The sequence below is a fragment of the Neolamprologus multifasciatus genome, chromosome 11 (assembly GCF_963576455.1).
Source record: "Neolamprologus multifasciatus chromosome 11, fNeoMul1.2, whole genome shotgun sequence".
Taxonomy (NCBI): domain Eukaryota; kingdom Metazoa; phylum Chordata; class Actinopteri; order Cichliformes; family Cichlidae; genus Neolamprologus; species Neolamprologus multifasciatus.
The window spans coordinates 6,598,759-6,621,640 of record NC_140449.1 but is presented as its reverse complement, the minus strand read 5'-3'; the positions used below and the strand labels follow the sequence as shown (position 1 = coordinate 6,621,640).

Here is a 22,882-nt window from a genome sequence, read left to right as displayed (position 1 = left end):
TAGACAGTACTTTTTTCATGCAATTTGACATGGCAGAAAAGAATGACATTAAAATGCTCATAATTACTTGTTACTTGTGACTGTTGTGGTTTACACGAGGAAAAGCTTTCTAAAGATGACAGCAGTAGTTCTGGCCTGGAAGCTTTAAGCAGTCGAGTGTCCAATGCTCGCACACAACCACGCTGCAGTACATGGTGGTTGGTTCCCACAGCGCCAGCAACTGGCTCCTGTTTCCACACATGATGTTACAGAGACTAATCCTACCAAATGGTTAGAACTGTAAACTAAACAATCCTAACCACACACACACACACACACACACATAGAGAGAGAGAGAGCCATATTTTGACTTCATCTCAACAATAATTAGTCCCCAAATGGCAGTTGACACCAGAATATCTCTCATTGAGACTGACTGAACACCATTACTGCTAGTCTCATATTACTCACTGCCAATCAGCGATATTACACACTCAGAAAGACGGACGCACATTCACATATGTGCACACATTTGCGGAACTTGACAGATTAGTTTGATGAAGACACTTAATGATACTTTTAGAGTCATTATTTAAGTAAATTAAACACAAAAGATTTAGTGTAGTTAGCACTGTGGCATTTATGCAATAATGATGGTATTTAAGTTCCCGATTTTCAGTGGGTTTCATTGTTTATTTAGTTACATAAGTGTATGTATAGCTATTTTATCAAAGGTAGGAATTAAATCCTCATCTTCTTAGATAAGTTCACGCCTGTGTTTTGTTGCTTTCCTTTTCTTACAGTGTGAACTAGTGTGTGAAGCACATGCTTCTCATCAGTTCCTAGTGGTCCCCATACACTGTGACGTTGCATCTATTTTTGAATCGACATAATCCTTAATTTATTTATATTATTGTCATCCGTTCTTATCATGCTCTGCTGTCAACCAGCCTTAACTGTGTGATTAAATTAAATTTGCAAATTAGTTTCGGGCCCTCATCCCTCCCCCCAGCTGTGGAAAGAGGACATAGTTTCCTCATCTGGATCCTCTTTACAACACTGTAATCAGCATAGCAGCTGTGGGGTTTCTAATTGAGATGGTTGATAACCTCCTCACCAAACAGAGCCACGGTTGATAACCATGACACAATCTGTCATTACCACACTGCGATGGGAGAAGCTGCGGAAAAAATGAAACTCCTAATTGCAATATTGTTTGTAGGCTTTTCACTTTCCAAGCGAGCCGCACAGATACTGTACACGTTTGGAAAACATATTTACCGGGAAGAGACTGAGACATAAAACTGTCCCCAGTGCTGTCATTTTCGTTGCATTGCCAAATCCCCAGTAATGAGTTGAGAGCTCACAGAAGGCATCCTGCTCCACCGCATCCTGCTTGCTTTTCAGCTTCACTCTTCCCCCCCCCCCCCCCCTACCATTCCCGCCCCCACCTCCGGTCTTCGCTTCCCATTCTCTCCCAGGTTGCAAGACGTGTGTGTCCTGGCGCACTTGAGTGAAAGGAGGCCATGTGGGTGCTGGTGGCTTACTTTGGGGTTAACACCGGTGACAGCTTTGCACAATGCACCCCCCCACCCACCTCCCGACATACACACGTTTCTCTGTTCTGCGTGGGGTTCTGCTCACCAGACACTGATGTCATCTATGCACTAAAAGGCTCAATATTTGGTGGTTGCTTTGTTATGGCTACATGCACAGCGACAACACTTTCAAACATACACATTCACCAAACACATGGACAAACACATGCACTCAAGCATACAGTCCTCGATGATGATGGGAAACAAACAGGAATTTTAAGTTAAATGCTCTTTGAGTTTTTTCTTCTTATTTGGTTGTGTTTAGTTGTTATATCTTTTAGCAAATTATGTAGTATATTGGCTGAAATGTGCTTTGTAATTGGCTAATTGACATTTTAAGCGACAGGCATTTCTCTCCTTATCTGTACTAGATTTATTGGACAAATATCAGAATTCAATATTAATGTGTGAATTACATTATGGTCCTCAAGCTTGTGTTGGCGCAAGTTTGTTGGCTGGTTACCATTTTCTTCTGTCCAACAAAACAGTTCTGCTTTGGCTCTCTAGGGCGACTCGGTGACTGCAGGAGACGACGGTCCGTTTGCAGACACGGTGACACTGGAGCAGAAAACTAGCAGCATTGGTGGAACCAGTGGGAAGGTCAGCCTTTGGATGCAGTGGATGTTGCCCAAGGTCACAGTTAAACTGTTTGCTCCTGATCCCACTGCCAAAAAGACAGGTAACTGACCTTAACATCATTCAGCAGAGAAACACCGCGGTTTCTCTGCTGAATATTACAAACTTAAGGTGTTAAGTTAATGACTTTCTGCTCTAAACACATGATATGTGTTAGATGTCTGTATGTGTGTGTGTGTTAAATAGCTGAAAAAGAAGCAGGGGAGCATTAGCATTAACAGCACCACATCCGACTACACAAAAACATGTTTAGTAACTGTTATTAAAAATGTCTATGAAGGTTCTCAATCATCCAGCTCATCGTAGTCTAAGGAGCTTTGCGTCTGGACTTCTTTAAGTTTCTTGAAGACGTTTCACCTCATTTCATCCGAGAAGCTTCTTCAGTTCATCCCAAATACCAAATTAACAACGTATTGTACGCTGTACAGTGTAGCGAGGAATGCTCAGACCTCTACACTGGAAAGATCAAACAGCCATTTCATAAACGCACAACAGATGACTCACCTCGACAAGACTCGGCTGTTCATCTACATCTAAAGGACAAAGGACATCCTCTTTTGAGGATGCCAATGTTCACGTTTTGGACAGATGGTTTGAAAGAGGAGTGAAAGAAGCCATCTATGTCCACTGTAGACGACCATCTTTGAACAGAGGCGGTGGTTTACAAAACCAGCTGTCTGCCATCTATAATCCAGTTTTGCGATCCCTTTTCAGATGCCTTAATGCCCACTCACATCTTGGGCCATTTGACCTCAGAAAGTCACATGATAGGGTGGGGCTAGGTCACCCGAAACCTTGGCTGATTGTGACCCACACCCGTTTTTACACCTTGGCTTCTGTGATTAAGCAGGGTGATTAAGCATCTGGACTACCCTGAGTCCAGATGCTTTTCTTTCCAAGCTCCTTAAAATGTTATCGAAATTATACAATAAAACAAGTGTAAAAGAGGGGGAAGGTTTTTCATGAAAATGTTTCAGTTTGATGGCAAAAGAACCGAACGGGACAGACGAAAAGAAAAAAAAAGTTTCATTTTGCTGTGTATGAGAGCAAAACAGTATTCAAAGGTTTTCTATATTAACACTTAAAAGGATCGGTGCCCGCCCGCTTTCTCAGTCATATGTTAAGCTCTAAGAAGGGAAAGGCAGCTGGGGAGGAGGGGGTGGAGGGGAAAGATAAATAAATGGGTGATGAATCCCAAGCGAACTGCCTCTTTGTCCTTTTAAATTTACTGGGGCGATGAAAGGCTAGATTCACCTTTAATTGGTGGCTGTAATATTTAGCATCTGCCAACCAGATCACCCAGCTTAAGGTCTTTAATAGTGGAAATGGAATGTTTTTGAGGACCTCACAGAGATGGTTTGATTTAAAGACATCCTAAATAGGCATTACTTTGGATTTGGGCTTAATATGTGCCATCTGAGTTGCAAAATGATCTTACCCGTGGATTTTCTGTGTGCAGCACATTAAGTATTTAATTGAAAGCAACAATTGTGCGCATGCAGTTTTTTTTAGACGCTTGTTATCACAAATGCATTGTTGGAGATAAACCACATATAAGACTGCGAAAAACTGTTATGATGTAATGTTTTTCAGCTGCAAAGGAAATCACATTCTTGTCTTTCCAGAGAAATGGAAAAATAGCCGTTCCAGACGTATTGGTTTTCCGGTATAATGTTATGCTTTTATGTGTTGGAAGTTTAGAGGTAGAAATTGAAGCGTGAGTGTTTAGAGGCTTTTGCTGAAGGCACAAATCAGTGGTACACGTTCTGCCTTTCAAGATGAGCCATTCTAAGATGAAGGGACTAAGGGTTTCCAGTACTCTCACAGGGTGGGTTTAGAAAACTCATATATCAATATCAGCACTGTGTTGGAGACTATGACTTTTTGAGTATCAAACAACTTGGGAGAGGTTTTTTTTTTCCACGCGGTATCCACAATAAAGCTGAAAAGCCTTGTGTTTCAATATTAATAAGCTATTAGGAACATCTACATTTCTCAGTTACCACAAGGCAACAGTACAACAGCAACCATAGTTTCAGATGTACAATGTCCAATTTCCCAAGCTAGTCTGTGATTGTGGGACTTTCTCAGTGGAAACAATGAGAGCGACTCAACAGTTAAGCTCACAAGCTCGGTTCAGTACAAAGTTAATCAGTCCTTCTATGAACCTTACTCACTCTGCCTGCAGTGGGTGAATTTTGTTTGCACACAAGGTGCTCAGAGGTACACACATGCAACCTTAGGAATACACACAGAAGAGTCCACAGGCTTTTCAATATTGCGTAAATACACATTCACCCTCTCTTTCCTCATTAAGACAGATTGAGGGTTCTGGGGCCAGTTGGATATCGTGTTAAACTGAGAAGATGCTTTGCCTTCTGAAATACAAACAGAGCACTGAAACACAGCCAGGCATACCAATACAAATGCTGCATGCGTTTGCACATTTTTCTGTGTGTGCGTGTGTGTGTGTGTATCTGTGTGGCTTCAGTCTTGATCAGCAACACTGGTCTAGCTTCAAAAACACACTGAGCATCCACTGTGCAGGAACTGACCACAGCAGCCGGATTATGGCCAAAGGCAAGACCTGGATAGGCTAATGAAATTCACTCGCACAGATTAAACTTCCTCTCATGCAGTCCAAGTTCAGCTGTAATGCTTGTTTGTGAAGTGCTAGGGTGGCCACAGAATATTGCAAACTAAGAGTTGATGCAAATTGGAGCTTCTTGGTAAATGTATGTCTTTATTATTATATTATATTCTCTTCTGTTTTTGTCTTTGCCAGAGATCTGCGTCATCAGTGAACTAGAAGACCTGAGTGCCTCTGTGGATGTCCAAGATGTCTATACAAAGATCAAATGTAAAGTTGGCAGCTTCAACATCGACCACTACATATGCAGGTACGAGGGGATCTACTGCATGTAAAGAGACAGAGCAAATTAAAGGAAAAGCCTGAACCCCTGGCACCTTACAGCAAGGATATCTGATGTTCTGTTCTGTTGTTGACGTCTTACTAAGGAGCTTTGTTGATTTTTCCTTGGATAGGTCTGCATAGGTTTTTTCCCCCACAGATTTTTAGCCTGCAAGCTTTTGTAGTAAATGTTGTAAGTAATTTATGTAGACTCAACTGCAGTAAAACCTGGGATCCCACATTTATCCACCAGGACAACATGCAGCCCCCTTACGCTTGTGCTCTTGCAATCCCACACACACTTTTACCACCAGTACTGCCACTTTGGTCTGTTCCCACTTCTGCTCATATAATTTTCTGGATTATCGCCTCAACGTCCTTGTCTTTCCAGACAGCTGTTGTGGTGTTGACCACAGACTAACAGACAGATGGACCGACTGACTAGATAGACGCGCTGAATGGATTCTGGGCCGGCCCAACTCTGACTCACAGAGCGGTAGTTCAGTCAGTCCGTCAGTCATTTTCTTTCTGTCTGCGGTGTCTGAATTGATTCACAGAAACATTAACACGTTGTTAGGGGAGGAAAACCACTGGGCGACGTTCCACTGCATCTTTATGGTAATCTCTCCCCATGTCAAGTTACAGTCACAATGGGCTAATTTAGCTCTGGGTTCTGAAATGATGAAAGAAAATACTGTAGCATGGAGGAGCTTGAAATGAAAGTACAGATTTTTTCCCATGCCCCACATACATGTGTCTCCCATTAATTGAAGAGGGACTTTATTTTCAGTGTCTAAATCCTTAGTTTTCTCTCTCCGTGCTACGATCTCATCCCTCGGCGATAAACTCAGCAGTTCCAAAGGCACGTTTTGTACGTGCCTGAAGTCTTGTTCTGTTGGGAAGAGACCGCTTAGCAGGAGGCAATTCCCCCTGTCTCTGTCTGAGGAGATAATGAAACAGCGATCTAACACTGCTGCATGTTGCATCCAGCGGGCAGACTATTTTTGTGTGTATTTTGCAGTGTATGTCCATAAGTGTCGGTGTAGATACACCCCTGTAAGTGTCTCATGCTCTGATCGAGCCAGACAGCGAAAGAGAGATTGATCTTCATGGGCCCTGAGCCTGTACTGGACCCCATCATTAGCAATCAACGGTCTCAGCATCGATATGATAATAGCTACCGATGCTGATTTGCCAGATTTTAAAATCATCTTATCTGGATCTTGGGCATGTCACTACAGGTCAAAGAGGGACTGAGTTGATTGCCTTGGCTGTGAACCTGACTGTCTAGCAGGCGTCTCACAGACCTCCCTGTTTTGCTGTAGCTGGTTAATTTATATTCCGTCAGGCCACATGTGTTGTGTACAGTATTGAGTAACAGTTTAAGCCAGGACCAAGTCAGCGGTTAGACATTTTTAGAGAGTGAAGGTGCTTTGGGTCATTATATCGTGCGGTTCTGCTCTCCACAGGTGTGTGTCTAATTGCTTCTGAGGCAGCGCCAAGCCTAATCTTTTTACTAGACCTCTATGCCTTCCTAAGTAGATAATAAGTCAATTTTCTCATTTCTAGGTTATTTCAGTTTAATGTGAATTAAACAACGTGGTCCCAACACACTTTCACTGAACAATGTTCTGGCAGGCAGAAGCACTTTATTATCCAAGCCAGGTTACAGTCATGGCTGTTTAGGACACAGTGGAGGACCTCTGGGCTGCGGGCCCAATCTAATCCCCGTCATCCACAAATACAAGAGAGCCCACATCCAGTGGAGTCCATATTAATCATTCTGAACAGATAATTGTTTGGTATTTCATCACCCAACCTGGGTTATTTGTGTGCAGTGGGTTAGATTAGATCAAGCTTGACAGAGAAAATGCCTCATCTGGCCTTTGCTATCTCACTGCTGGAAAATGAATGGAAAGTTAGATAGGGCAAGTAAATATGGGAGGTAAATATATAACTGACTTTGTGATTGTATCAAAATTGGAGTTGTGAGCAGGAGGGAAGGAAAATGACAGAAGTAGTCTGTAGGGAGGACAAATTAGGTGGGTGTTGCACCTCATCGGTACTGGGCTCACTTATTATAAAGCTGAGGAGGGAAACTGAAGTGAGATGAAGGCAAAAAGGCGGCAGAGTGGTGGACTCTGTAAGGCTATTTGCCATGTTGTCGGAAAGACGTACATTTAACTGTAGCACAGAGATGCTCCCGAGATACAGTGCACCCTTATTCACTCTGTTGAGCATCTCACGCAAATTGGAGCTGATGTCTTCCAGCTGTTCCACAAATAGGAGGCAGCGAAGGATGACTGGATGGAAGCACAGAGGGAGAAAAGAGAGCCGAGGAGCCGTGGGGGGTCCGTGTGTCGATTAGTTACTCTCACAAGTGAGAGAGCAGATTACAAAGATATATTGGCACAAGTGTGCAAAGAAAGAACATGCACACTATGTAACAATGCAGGGAACACACAGAAACACACTCACCGCTGGGACCATTCCTCTCTCGCTGAACTCTCAGTATACTAATGGGGTGTAATGAAGTGAGAGGTGGGCAAGGTGAGTGAGAGGGTTACTAAAAGGAAAGATGCTGATGGTATTGAACCATTTCCACTGTGCGAAGCATTTTGCCATAATGTTTTGTGCACCATTTGATACTATTTGTGTGTGTTTCACATTCTCCAGATTTGGGGTAGTTTTTTATGTTTGTTTTTTTGTGGGACTGCAAATTGAGGATGGTAATTGTTGTGTTGTTATGTCTGCGTTCATGTTATTTGTGGTTTCTGCTTCTTATGTATGGCTATAGTGATAAATGAAAAGATCAAATAATCTTAGTATATAAAATTTATATGGGTGTGTAACTTTAGTATCTCAAAGGTTGATAAAAATGTTAGCATCGGCCTGTGGTTCACTTTTGTATTTTGCCATTGATGAGACATTTTCAGGCCCTGGCACAGCAACACGAGTAATCCCAGGTACTGTTTTAAGATGGGCCTTGTGTGTCTCTCCAGGCCAGGGCAGGTCTGGCACTGTGGCACCTATGAAGGACTCCTTCTGCAGTGCAAGGAGACATCTGTGGTGAGGCCTCTGCCTATCTCAGAACAGCTATGGCAGCCTTAGGTCTCTTTATACTGCGCCTCGCCATCTTATTGCTCCTAATCAAGGTCACTTATCTCTTCTCGTGCTGGAGAGACAGGAAGCTAAAGGAAGATAAATGACAAAATATTGTGTTTGGCTATGATGAACACATTAATAACATCAAAACAGGTGGAAATATAATCACAGAATTCAATTTTGCTCATGGTGTAACACTCACCTGTCTCTCCAGTGATTCTGACTAGCTGAATAATCAAACCAATGAAAAATATTGAGAGCCTTTCTTCTCTGTGTCTGCTGGATGAGACTAAAACATGGGCATTCCCTTTTCTTGTTGACAAATTTCATTCTGGTGATGGTCTTAAACTGGCAAGCAAATGAAAATGTGTCAGTTAGCACAGATTTGACCATGATTATGCGGTTTAGTCAGATGATAATGAATAGAAACTAAAATTATTAAACATTAAAGCAAAGAAAACTTTTGAATCTTCGTTTTTTTTAAAGTGCTTTGGGTACCTTGTGTACTTTTTATTCAAAACACAACTTAAACAGTTGCTTCAACATCTTTATTGCTGGATAGTATAAGACCATGACAATGTAATACTTCAGTTGGTTCAAGCTGGAGCAGCTTCCTGTGGGTTTAATCAGTTTATTCTATATTTAATTATCTTCTTCTAGTTATAGCTTTTTTTCCTCATCTTTTCCGCCCTCTCTGTGTGACTTCTTCTCCTCTGTTCTTTTCTGCATCTCCTTTCTCTCCTTCCCTCCAGTATGGAGGAGGGTGTTCGGAGCTCGGGCGGCTGTGGAGGAGTGGTCCTTTCTTGCACTGACAAGCTGAACAGGCGCACTGTGTTGGTTCGACCCGTCAGCAAGCAAGAGTCTTTCAGCCACTTCTCTGGCTTTTTCTCTCCTGTAAGAATCCCGCTCTTCTTTTTTTTTCCCTCCATCAACAGTGGCTTAATAGAGTTCTGTATGTTCCTCAGAGGTGTTTCAGAATCGAAGGCTTCTGATGTAAATCAATTTTAAATATGCTTTTAAACCAGCACAGTACAAAACTGTCATTCTATGAACAACAACAGATAAAAAAAATAGTTTAAGTAATTAAAATAACTACAAAAAGTCACATACAGCACTTTGTCTCTGAGGAATAGATCAGGTAGATAGTCTGAACATCACTATTTGGGTCTCTTTGTATTTATTTAGGTTTAATAGGAAGTCTCCTAAAAGGGTGCCGAACTTAGAAAATGATCAGTTAATGAATCCTTTTGTCAGCAGCTATTTAATCCACTGTTACTGGATGTTGTAGCACTTTACCTTGATGCCTATAATCAATCAGCTTGTCTTTTAATCATTAAACATTTAGAATGAAACTTCTTTTTTCAGAGGTACTCTGTATTTAATTGTTTTCACCCCATGATTGTTTTTCAAATAAATAATAAAATGGAAGCTTTGCATGCTTTTTGAGCTATATATGAAAAAGTGATGTCAGGTTTTTCAGAAATCGAAGGGGAAAGTGTAAATCTAATCCTCTAAACTAAATAGATCATCGATTCCAACGTGATTCCCTTGAATTTTTTTGGCAAAAAATATTTCAAATTAAAATGCGATCTGAGAAAAATAGCTCAAGAAGTTATTCATTTATTTTTATTCTGGTTTAACCTTTACCTACAAAATTAGTCTAAACAATAAACAATGAATTTTATTTGCGTGTGACTCCTGTGTGATATCGCTCATGTGTGATTTGTCCTGTCTTACCGCCGGCCAGACGGCAGCTAAAGTCCTGGAGGGCTCTCACCAGCAGCACGGCTTTCTGTCAATCACCTACACGCAAGCTATCACCAAAAATGTCCGTCATAAACTCACCACTCGGCCTGAGCGGCCAACCCGCAGCAGTGCTACCATTGCCAATCAGCAGGTGACCACTGATCCTCTGGCAGACAGCTCGCCGCTGTACCTGAGAGAAATCCTGCTGACAGCCCAGCCGTTTGATGTGGTTCTGTCCTGTCCCTTACTGGCCACTGTAGCAGGAGTGTTCCAGGTAGCAAAAAATGTCTGTCAGTCCTAATAACTGTGAAGTTTGTTAACGCTGGCCCCACGTGGGAAATAAACAGCATCACAAATGTCTTTTTATTTAAGTGTAGCCTTTTGTAATATAGTTATAAAAAGTATTGGGCACAGGAATTGAAACCCTGATGATTTTTAATCAGTTTTAACATTAATAGATGAAATATATTGGATAAGAATAAGCCAGTTCAAATAATTTGATGCAGATTAAGAAGCCAGCTAACCTTGATCTTCCGAATACATCACCTGTACTTTTGGCTTCATAAATTTTCAGGCGAAGGTACCAAGACGCTACAGAGAGCGTGGGAAATCAGCAGGTCAGCCAATGAGAAGCCACACGTTGACCTCTCGATGTCTTCCTCTCATCTACATCAACACAAGTGTGATCAGGGTCTTCTGCCCTGGGACACAAGACAAACAGCTTGGGTCAGGTTAGAGAATTACTTTGTTTAAAGACATTATAGAGCCTCCACAACGGAATGCAAAGATACAGTATATATAATGAGGTCTGTGTAAAACGTTTATTACTGTAAAAATAATAACGCTAATGAATTCTGCCAGTATCAGTTATCATATGCTTTGACTTCATTTGTTTTTATAAATCAGCAATATATTTTTCTGCATCAAACCATTTCTTCTCCTTCATAAGTGCTTAATTTTGTGTTCTGTGTATTTGTATGTGTCCTGGTAGATTCCCACATGAAGAAGGAAGACACCTTGGTGTTGAAGCTAGGCTCCCTCAGTATGGCTCCTCAGGCTGATAACCCGCTGACCCGCACTGTGCTGCGAAAAGACATCTACCAGTAAGCCAATCTCTTGCCACCAAATCTCCTTTATAATTTATGATTCATTTATCTTTTTTGAAATATTATTTTATTATTTTGTTAGCTAAGTGCTACACAATCACTCTAAAACAGCAGCTATGAGGTTGTTTGTATCTAATTCTCCTTCTTTTTATAATTCAGTCAGTTTCTTGTCACTTGAATTTCTTCTCCTCTTCTTTTATTAGGCAAATATTTCCCACTTCCTTCCTGTCATTGAATTTAATCATTTAGATTGCATTAACATGTAATACTTTTAAAGCACACATACGACTTCAGCATTAAACCTCCTGGAACTACATGCTTGGTAGCCATGTACATATATATGGGTGCTCACCTGTCTCTCAGGATGCTGGCTACCTTGGAGGGGGGGGGGGGGGGGGGGGGGGATTGAGGATGTGGTGGGTAACAGCACCTCTAAGTGGTAAAGCTGTCCCTGAAATTAATTCAATGACATCTTGGCGGTCTGCCGTGCCTCCAGCTGAAACACAAGACTGTTGACACAAGCCCCTCGTGCCATGTGGATCAAAGCTGCAACGCAGGGAAAATCTGGACTTGGTAGGGAAAGAGCTCCGCACAAAGCACATTTCCCTGCTATAAGCAGCTAAAAGAATCTGGATTGTGTCATAGCTGCCTGAAAACCACAGCCCTGCAGCACGTATGTGTGTGAAAGAGAGAGGGAGAGCAGTTGTGCGAATGGGCAGATATGGAGCTGGCAAACACATGTAATGAGGAAGATAAAAGTGGTGCCTAATGCTTTGTGCAGCTGCGAGTGCGATGTGAGTTGATTTGAAATGAGGAAAAAGTTAGGCGGTTAACAAAAGGAGAAGAGAGGCCATTTTAGGCTTCATTGCCACTTTCGCTTGGTGTACGTGTCACAAGTAGGTTGATTGCAAAAAGCACAGAGTCTCAGAGGGCCTAGCCCTCAAATGTACAAAATCCTGCACTCGGTCCTTCACTGTGCACATTTCACCCAAAGTTTCCAAACCTCACAGTCTCACTTTTGTATTTGAGCTAATGGAGCAAGAACGATATCGATCACCAGCATCATGAGATTCACACAGTGTGCTGTGCTGAAATGTTTGCTGTTTGTTTTGGTACAAGTTAGTACAGCTAATGGGATGTATCTGCTCAGTTTCTGTGGCAACTTTGCATAGATTTATTTTGTTGTCATGTTGGCTATGTTGTTATCTTGTCAGATGATAAATGATGTCTTTGTGGGCATGGAAAATAATCTGGAGTTTTTCTCTGTTTTTCACCCGAAAAACCAGTTAGACCAGCCATGCAATTTCAGACCATACTGGCCAGTAATGTTTTACCTCTAGTAGTTAGAGGACTAGTGGCTCTGTGGCTGCGGTGCCCACATTTGCTCATAGACACCAGATTTCATCGCACGATGCTCCACCCTAACCCAGGCAGACATGGACACACACACGGACATGGACATACTGTGCATGCTGTCAAGGGGGGGCACATACAGTCACAGAGGCGATCACCTTCTGCATGACTTCCCACCCAGATGTGCAGGGTACACAAATATATAGGCATACTACGTGACAAACACTAGCAGCAGGCATGGTATGTTTGTATGCTGCAAACACACCCACATCCAGTTGTCTTCTAACTTCTGCAGACAGAAGCCAAGAGCCACCACTTCCCTCTCTTCAGCAAAACCCAGGAATTACATTGAGCCACTCTCTGTGTTCATTCGTCCATTCCTAACCAGGCATTATCTTCACCACCTTCACTGTTCACATCTGCCCTCCAATTTAGAACGATCACACTTATGAGTCACATGATTGATAACCCTGAGATCAAAGACTTGTTGACATAATATTGCGATTTATCTGTGCCGAATCCTACTGCGTGTGCTCCCCCAGGTTGCATAGAGAAAGTCATAGGGAGAGTCTGTAATCATGCAAACCAAAGTGTGTTTACAATCTCTAACAAACTGTGGCTATAGGAAGAAATATGTCTGTGAGTCCCAGTAGCCATTTGCTGCAATTCTGTTTAAAGTCTACCACTAATCACATCTGTTGTCACAATTGAATGACTGATCTAAGTAGCTATGCTGTTATTGTCTACTGTACTTGAAATGATTGCCTCACAATGTCTAAAACCAAGATTTACTGTAATGCCACCCTAGGAGACGAGACGTGAGAAGAGAGAAGAGTGCGAGCTAAAATAGTGAAACTGTGTAAACATCTTGATGGAGCTTATCTTGATGTTTTACTTAAGCTCCAACACACTTCAGTGCCTTTCAGCTTCTCCGCGTTCACAGCACGGTGTGCATTTAGCATTTACGCAGAGATGGAAAAACAAACGCGTTTGACTGGAATGCTGTTAAGCTAAGTTGATAGCCACCACCAGGCTGATTTGGGAGCAATTAACACCATTTAATTTGATCGTGTGATGTTTTTCCCCCCCCCCCAAATGAGTCGACCCCCAGCAGTTTGTAGACCAAGCTGGAGTTATGACGGGGCTGCAGGCTTCCCGTCTTTCGCCCTCTTCATCTTCAGCTACAAGGCCGCTGTCAATTTACACAGCTGTAATCATTTTCCTGTCTTGAAAAGGCCGTCTTTTTCCAAGTACGAGCACCAGCCCGGGGAATGTCCAGCACACTTTCAACCCTCACTTTGTTGTGGTTTGTGCCTCTGTAAAATTTCATGTCTTTCACTCCCTGCTCCCATTTTTCTCTCTTTCTATCTTTCACTCCCCTTTTTCCACTGAGATGTTTTTTAGAACTCGGGGAACGATGTATTGAAAGGTTCTTCTATGCTGGGGAACAGCTTTGAAATACCAAGATAATTTGTCTTTTAACATAATATTAAATTAAAAAACAAAGGAAGTATATTCATATTTTAAATTATAAAACATACATGATTGTCAGATTATTTGGCAAATCTGAAAGGGCAACCAGACATGACTGACTGAAAGAGGGCTAATCTTTAAAGTCTCACTATGGCTACACATGGCTTTCATTTGTGTTTTTATGACTCATTTTTTACTTTGAGAATATAGAAAGAGACAAAGAAGCTCTCCTCATTTATCAGTGACAGGAAAACGCTTAATATTTGCTCCTTGTTGTTGTTAAATGAAACTTTTAAAATTTTGCACCGAAGCGATTTAAATATAATTTGCCTTCTCCATTTGTGTGTCTGCACATGTTTGGACATGTGTAAGCGTGTGTTTGAGACTTAAAATATCCTGCGTGTTTCCCACCACCCCCACATCTCGAGGACACAGCTCTAGATTCCATCACATATTCATTTACCTCATGCTCTTTCCAAAGGAGAGTTATGAAGCATCCAGCTGCCACATTTTTGACGCTCGTGTTTCTACAGTAACGGCAGGGAAAGCTGTGCGTGAGCGGTGATACAGAATCTAGTCAGCATGATGTGGCTGTATCAATGGACATGATGTACTCCTGTCTCTTTTTCTTCCACATTGAGTTTCCAGAACATGACATTTCTTCATGCTACCGCCTTCTGCTGAATGTCTCTCTTTTCCCTTGTGCTTCTATGTGTATTTGTTATTTCCTTCCTGTCTTCCGTTTTCTCTCGTTTGCTTCGGTGTTGGTTAAAATGGTCCCACTCCCAGTTACTTGTGGTCAGTAACCCAGCTCCTTATTGCTGTTGAATGGCTGCCTGGTTAAAGCCACATATATGTCCTAATAAGTGGTTGTGATGGGGATCTCCCCTCCACAGATAAACACAGCCCAGTGAAGCCAGGACGTTGCCTGTTACTAATAAAATTCCCTGGCAGAACATTATATGCACCCATCTCCCACAGTAGCATCCTTTCCATGGATGGGAGTGTGTGAATAAAGTGATAAAGGAATACAAGTTGCCAAAGGGGGGGAAAAAAAAGTTTTACAATTCCAAGATGTTTTGTGCATGTCCTATAATAAAGAGCGATTTCACTCACTGCTCTGGATATTTGTTCACTCAGTTGTAGAAGCAGAGGTAGCGATTCTGTTTCTCCTTGGAGGTGTAAAAACGTAGCAGAGTATACGACCGCTTATAGGCCTTCAGTACAACAGCTCTGTTCAAAGGTGCAAACCTGTCACAGCGTCAGCAGCCACCTCAGTAAATTCAGCGAGGTTCATACGCTGCTGGTGCTGCGCTAGCAGAAGGATTATTTTTATGTATTCTAATCTCGTCCTCACGTTGGGTTAAAACATTGACCGATCTTCTCAGGTGTCTCCATGACAGCTGCAGCTCACCAACTTTCTTTTCTTTTCATAAAAAAGTAATTCTTTTTCGATGCTCTCAGCTGGTCTCCTTCTTTCTTGTCTTCCTCCTCATCTGTCTTTTGCTCATAAAACCCAACATTCCCAGTAAATGATTCATTAGATGCTTCAGCGCACACTTGCCTCATCACTCACTTTACTCGGCTGCCAAGTGCCCCATTTCCCCATTTGTTTACACCAGCGAAAAGTGCTCCAGCTTTGCTTCGCTGCCGCAGCGGAGAGGAGCTTCTCAGGCCACACACAGTGACACCCAGGACCTACTCTTATATACACCGAGTTCATTTAAAAACTCCCTGGCTGCTGCGCAGGTTTAATGATGAACTCGGTTCAGAAGCTACGATGGCAGTAATCGTAATATCTCGCCAGAATAAGAGGACTCTTTATCATGATTCTTTTAGACACCTCCATTGACCTACCTAAACAATCAGGTGCTTTCATAAGAGGCGACCTTTTATGCACCTAAATTCTGTTGGTGTTTAAGGAAGCTTAGGTGTAATTAGTCCCTGCTGTTAAAGTTTATCTCTACACAGAGCACGATTTTAGAAAACGGTGTCTGGGGATTGCCCAGCCAGACGTGACCACGTGAATAAAAGTTCTCTTTGATCTATTTTCAGCTTTAGTTTTAGGATTTAAAAATATACTGGATCATCTTTTCCTAGTATACACTCTTCACTCCTATTTTTTTTTAAAAAATTTCAGTATGTCATTAACACAGAACTGCGGGCAAAAGCCAAACCAACTCACTAAATCTCTTTAATTGCACTGCTCTTTTTTTTTGGCTAAGTAGCTGTTTTGATGTTTTAGTTAGTTCATGTGTGTATATTCATGTCATTGCTGCTTCTTTTATGACTGGTTTAAATACACGTTTTTATACCAATTCCTTTTGATACTCCGTGATTATCTGCATTCTGTTATAATGCATTAAATGCAGACGATCAATCATTATGGTGTACTTCAGTAATCAATAGTGGTCAGTCTAAGCTGTTATCGACGTAAAAGGGAAATGCCACTGATCCGTGTGAGCATGCTGAACCGCAGCCAACCAACAGAAGATTCTTACAGCAGATCCACCCTGCAGGCAAACGTAGGTGAAGTGGCTGATGGTGTGAAACAACAGCACTTGTGTTCTGTTTGGGCCTTAAAGGCAGAGGAATGAGACAGTTTAATTGAAATTGTTAGACATGAAACTTTCTTGGTTAACGTTAAATCACGTAGCTCCATTTTGTTCTTTGATCTCTTTTCTGCACTCTTACTTCAGATATACATCTATTCGCCCTCTTTCTCTCTTCTCAAGAAAAAAAAAAAGATAAAATAAGCGGGGATTGGAGGGTCAGCCAGAATAAACATTTTTTTTGTCATTCCGGCAAATGAAACACCTGGTGCTGGTAAATGCAGGACATATTTCACATTGCCTTGACGTTTAGAATTAATGCAGCATCAAATTGTTTTAAAAATGGGGACAGACACTACCTAGAGTAAATCATACGTCCCCCTTTTATTAAAGTTTGCCTCAGAATTTATGCTTTGAATCTGACAGGATAGCCTGCACAGAGTCGACAAATGAGACTTGGGAGTAGGATGAGGGTCTCACGCTGAAACAGTTCTCAGACAACATGTTGTAATGTGAACAGGAAGTTTAGATTCAGCCACTGAAGCTGCAGCTTTTTCTCGATTATTTCCCCCTATTTTCTTTTTTTCTTTTAGATAATTATTTCTCAGTATTTGCTGTTGCAACTATGGTCATGGAAGAATTTCTCTAACTCTCAGACGCTATCACAAACACATCAGATACACATAGTTGATATGATGAAAAGGAAGAAAATTCTGTTTGCCTGTAAAGCTGTAAATGAGATGGGAAGATTTGGTTTGTGTTTGCAGAGCTGATGTTTTGAGCGTAGAGCAGAGGATACTAGATTTGACGCACTGGATTTGATTCTTGATCTGTGATTCAGAGTAGCTGACCACTGTGTTCAAGCTTCAAACTATGATGGTGATAGTTGACTTAAGGGTTTACTCCACAGTGTCACAGCTGACGACCAGAAATCCTTTTTCTGTCCAACAATAGGCGATTGAACAGATTATTGCAAAGAAAAGTAATGTAAATGCTTATTAAAGTACAGGATTTTTAACTTATATACCTCTTTCTGTCCCCGCAGATCTATTGTCTATGTCATTGATAAGCTTTTGACGACAGCATTGCACTTTGTTTAGCTGGCAGCGTCTTGCCTATGAGCAGGGAGCTGTATACAGCATCTTGTGTGCTGTGTTGTGGTGTCTGCTGACTTCTGTGTACAGCCTGTGGTTCATTCCATAAATATCTGTGGCCTCTGTGATGTTATTCTCAGGCCCTCCACTCTGTGAGAAGATTGTACCACAACACTTGTATTCCTCAGCCTGCAGTTAGAGGTTTAGGGAGATTAGGAGGGAGAAAACCCTAGCCTGGGCCCAGCTATACATTTTTATGGCCATTTATGCATATGACTCCAATGTAGTGTGCGAAAAGGGGGAGAAGATAGAGAGAAGGGAGTATTAGGACTCACCGCAAGGGAATCAAACAAGTAAACCACAACTTATTTTCCTCCTCTTTTTTTGGCACAGTGAGATAGTGATGCTGGCCCGTTTGTTCCTAAGACAAACGCCAACACGTTGGTCTTAATAAAGTTTGAACAGCTATCCAGTCAATTTGTTATAGAATTGTTCCAATGGGATACATTGTTATTATTTTGGGTAAAGTTGCCAAAACTGTCCATTTAGTCTATAATCCATGTATTTGTTTCCTGAACCGCTTATGCATCTTATTCAGATTAAGCTCATTTTAAACATGTTACTTTTTAAATCAAAGGGTTCAGCATGTACCAGAAACAAAATCTCAACTCTGTGAACAAGATGTCTGAGGATAAGTAAGATGTGTTTCTGCAGGGTTTGAATTAAACAAAAAGAATTTAATATAAACTCCTTATAAAGAATAAACGCTAAAAGTGTGCAGTGTATGTCACTGTACTTCCCCAAACACCCAAAATGAGCTCATTAAAACCTTCCATTTTATTTTTCATTATAAAGCTGAAACAGCCATACAGATACAGCGCAGATCATTTTTTCCTCTCATCTGTCTGCAACTTTGTGTTGGAAGCAACATGGATTTCTGCATGCTTTGTTCAGTGGCACTGAAGGTGACAGACCTTAATGCAGAGCTTCCCGGAAACTGTTCATGTGTTTTGGCATATTACTGTCAGTCAGCTCGGGATGCATGCTGACAGAGGCAAGAGGGATCATGCCTCAGCTGTCCTTCACTCATAAAGGGCCTGATCCAGGGGTTGACCGCATGACCACAGGGATCCAACCTCAGTGATTGTGTGTGTGTGTGTGCGAATGGCTCATCCTGAAGCAGGATATTAGGGTTCTAAGAATACACCCTGCCTCGGAAGCTCTGTGCTCAACTGCAGCGTGCGATATACACATTCTAGCTCTGGTGTGTGTGTGTGCCTGAAAATGTGCATTTGCAGACCCCAGCCTTGTGCATAATTGTGTTTTAGTTCCTTTTCTGCCTGCTCATGACATGTTGATGTTCTAGCATCCTGCGTGGTTGGTTTGAAGCTGTCATTTTAATGACAATGAGACTCAGACTGGCCAGTCACACAGCAGTAGCAGGGGCCAGGTGGACTATCAGGGGAGTTCAGAAATACAGTATTGACAGTCAGTGTGTCTCTACTTTGTCTAGTTTCTTTTTCCTCCATAAAATTAACACAGAAATAGCTGAACTTGGGCCATGTGTCGAGATACACAAAGAGGTTTCACAAAGTGCATTTGGAGGACGAGTTATAGCCCCTTTTTTCTTATAGCAGTGAAGCTACATGTAGCTGTAGTGTTGTTACAATTATCAGTAGTTCACTTCTATAATAGAATCGTTTCTGAAATCCACTTTTATAATTGTGGTGCTCATTAGGTTTACAACATAATGTGGCCACCAGATTTACACACATTTGCTTTTTTCTAATAATTCACCCATGTATATCTGCACACGTGTATGTGTGTGGTCAGTAGTCTCCCGCCAAAGTTATCAATGGGCTACATAGTCGAACATCACACCAGAGCAGAACCAACTGAAGTACAACAGAGGGGAAAAAAAGAAGTCGACCTCGAGAAAGCAGGAATGTGCAGATGCTTTCAAATGTCCATGTGTGAAGCCACAAGCTCTGCTGCGGCTCTGGGAAGCCAGTAAGAAACCAGTGGCATAATTGCCTAATGCTTGTGTAACAAGAGGCACATTACAACCCCAGGAGGCCCGGCTAGACTTGAAAGAACAAGAAGCTGGCACTAAAGTGGGCTTAGATTTGTCTTCCTCCTCCCAGTCTTTACCCGTTTTTAAAGTCCTTACTGCTTGGAATAGTTTGTTTTAATGTATATAATGTAAACTAATGTGTTTAATTACTCCCCCTACAACTCTATTTTCACTTTGATTTTAGAAGGAGAACATTTCTTTTTAAATAAACAAATTCAGCGTTTTATGTGGTCCTGAGTTATGTTCATGTGAGCATGTGTGCATGTGTGTATATATCTATATCTCTCTCTATATATAGATATAGATATATTCCCAGCATATGAACACAGGTCTTTAGCTTAACGATCTGTTTCACTTAGAGAGGCCATTGAGTTATTATGAATGTTTACATACATCAGTTGTGTTCTGCATGAATCAGACACAGTAGATTAGATTCCCGAGGCTGCCGCGGACACTTTGCTGTGCGTGTTTGGTTGAACTCGCCCCAGAATTTATTCATGGGATCAAAATGGGCCAGTTTTACAGCTAGTTGCGTTGTGTGTGAGAACGTCAGTCATGTTACTTTAGCTGCAGGTTTGAGGGAAATGTGAAGCCATCATATAGACAACTTTGGTGTGTGGTCCCCTGTCTTCCCTCTATAACTTCCCACACACCCGTGTACACACACACACATGCACAACAGCCCTCCAATCAGCACCCCACCCATGTCAATTTATCATCACTGCTCTTGTTACGCACACGTTACCGGGGCAAAAATTATTAAGTGAAGCAAATATGCTTTGCTCCATATTTTTATGCTGAAATGAAATGTCCAACTGTTGGCAAAGCCTCCCCTTCATTCCTCTGTAATGAAGATGAGCCAGTGTTTAAAGCAATCTTGTCCTCCCTTGATTTGTATTCCATCTCCTCTTCTTAAATCTAAGCAGGGATTTTAAGAGTGTGTTTTTTTTCAGGTCTCGCATTATCTGCAGTCAGTAACGGGCTGGTATTGTTAGTTTTTAAAAGCTGCAAAATAGTTTTTAAGCAGAAGAAGGTTTTTTTTGAAGGATGATATCAGCTGGAGATATACAGCTATACATATGTATACATATACACAGACACACACATATTTGAAACACAAAAACATCCAATACACAAATTTGCCAAGTCATCTCAAATAGCATTTATTGAAGCTTTTCCTACTTCTCCTTAGTCTCTCCTTTTCCTCTGCACTGTTCTTGCTGCAGCATTCCATATATCCTCCCCCTTCCCCATTATTTCTTCCCATGTGCTTCTCTCTCCTCTAATCTCCCACTTCTCTGCAGGATGTTGTTGAACATTTTCTACATTTGCCCTCGTCTGTTCCTCACTTTCCACTTTACTTCTTGTTGCGCCCTCTCGTCTGTCTCTCTCTGGTCAGCTCACAGGATGCTTTAGAGCATTTCCTGCCACCAGGGCGACAGGAAAGAGGCACAGTGAACCTCTGTTTGATGTGCCATCTCCTTTAATTCTTTACACCTGGACTTCTTTTCTGCACAGATTTTCTGCTCAACAGAAGCACTACTTGTTCCACTCCTTCCTTCCTTCCTTCCTAAACCATCCCTCACTCCATTTTTTCATTCTCTCCCCGCAGCCTCTGACTGCACAGCATGCTATTTGTCCAATATGTTTTTCAGATATCCATAGAGTCACGGGGGGCTGTTGTGTTGGCATCAGATCTTTTTCATCTCTTAACTCCCCGTTTTTTTGTTGTTGTTTTTTAAAAAAAAAGCAGCCCTGTCCAGTTACTAGCTTGACTCAGACACTGCTTAAGATCTACTTTGCATGTTTTTGATTGTAATCTCCCCCTCTCTGCTACTTTTTTTTATTACTATGTGTTTCTTTTCCCGTTGTTTTTTTCCCCCTATTCAATGTTCTCTGTGCCTGCAGCTGTTTAGGATGTCGGCATGGCGGTCAGAAGCTTTGGCATTGTGTTGTTTGAATGCCATATTTTCACAGCACTGCCTGTTTAGAGTTGTGGTTTGTCAGGAGCCTGGCCTGCAGGGGCCACTTCCTTCTCACTGTTCTGGAGTCACTGTACCAAAACACTGACTGGCAAGAGAGGAGAGGGGAGAGTGAAGGAGGCTATTAAAAGACAAAAAAGTGACTTTGTTGGGAACTGTGTAAAGACAACATGTGAAACAAGACTGAACAGAGATGAGATGTTGCAGGTTTTTGATTTTCTATTCATTCTGTACTTGTATGAGTTAAATATTTCTACTCAGTCTGTGTATCACACAACAGTTTCATCTTTCTTTCCCATTCTTTTGGGTTTTTTCCCATTTTCTGTTTCTCAAGTCGTGCGTGTTCTTCGTCCTGGAACAAGGTCTTTGCCACCAAACAGACAGAAACGACTCATCTCGTGCTGATTCTTCGAGAACACTGTCACTGCACATGTACAGTATGGTGGGTCCAGATGCGAATGATTGAACACAGCCTTTATTATAGTTCTGTGAAACGCTATTTCAGTTGTTAGTTGATACAGGGGATCCCAGCAATACTTAACCTAGTAACACCTTGACTTTCCCTACACTGACAACTCAAAATGACTGAAAAAGTCCAGGAGCTCTCTCCCCTTGTGTGATTCCCTCAGTTAGCGAGGGAAAAGGGGAAATCTCCCATATAGAAATGTCACTTTGTGTAAATACTCTTGGAGGTCTGGATGAATTTGAGATCCGCTTCAGAATTATAAACATTGGCTCCACAGTCATTCGCAGAGGAGGAAGAATTAGCTGATGTAGGAAGCATGTGTGCCCCAGATTATTGTAATTATTTTATGCTGTTTTTCCTTGCTGACATAAAAGTATTTGGATACTATCTCACGAGAAAGCAGTTGCAGTGTTGCAGTCCTGGGCTGCACCAGAGGCTTTTAAGCTGCTCTCGTATTCTCAAAGTCCGAGCCGTCTCTCCTTTAAGCTCGCGATTTAGACATACGTTTTTAATTCCTTTATGTGTGGCGCTTCCAGCAGCAAGTTGTTGTATTTTGTTTCATTCTGCCTTTTGTTTGCTGAAAAGAAATTTGAATTAGAACAAAATGTTGTTTAAGGTCGAGGCAAACGTCAGTGAGAAGGACCTACTGTTTTAGTTATCCAATTACATGTTTGTTCAGCCTGTCTGCTTAACCTGTAGCATACGTTAACCTAATCAAATATGGCCATCATTTCCCTGACTTTGTTTAGGAAAGTTTTTGCTCTTTGTCTGAAGAAGGATAGGGCCTTGATATGTAATCTGGCTGCT

The 22,882-nt window shown here is 41.7% G+C and overlaps 1 protein-coding gene across 5 annotated transcripts in view; it reads left to right on the top strand.

The window, feature by feature from the left end:
• Positions 1-22,882, top strand: part of vps13b (vacuolar protein sorting 13 homolog B) — a 317,427-nt gene that overhangs the window by 159,023 nt on the left and 135,522 nt on the right. For 3 of the 5 annotated variants that reach the window (XM_085178382.1, XM_085178380.1, XM_085178381.1), the window contains 6 exons: positions 2,085-2,256; positions 4,999-5,113; positions 8,982-9,123; positions 9,977-10,249; positions 10,550-10,706; positions 10,967-11,078. In XM_085178382.1, coding sequence (XP_085034508.1) covers positions 2,085-2,256; positions 4,999-5,113; positions 8,982-9,123; positions 9,977-10,249; positions 10,550-10,706; positions 10,967-11,078 — 971 coding nt within the window. Of the gene's footprint in view, positions 1-2,084; positions 2,257-4,998; positions 5,114-8,126; positions 8,194-8,981; positions 9,124-9,976; positions 10,250-10,549; positions 10,707-10,966; positions 11,079-22,882 lie in introns of all 5 variants that reach the window. The other 2 variants (XM_085178384.1, XM_085178383.1) reach the window with 1 other exon arrangement.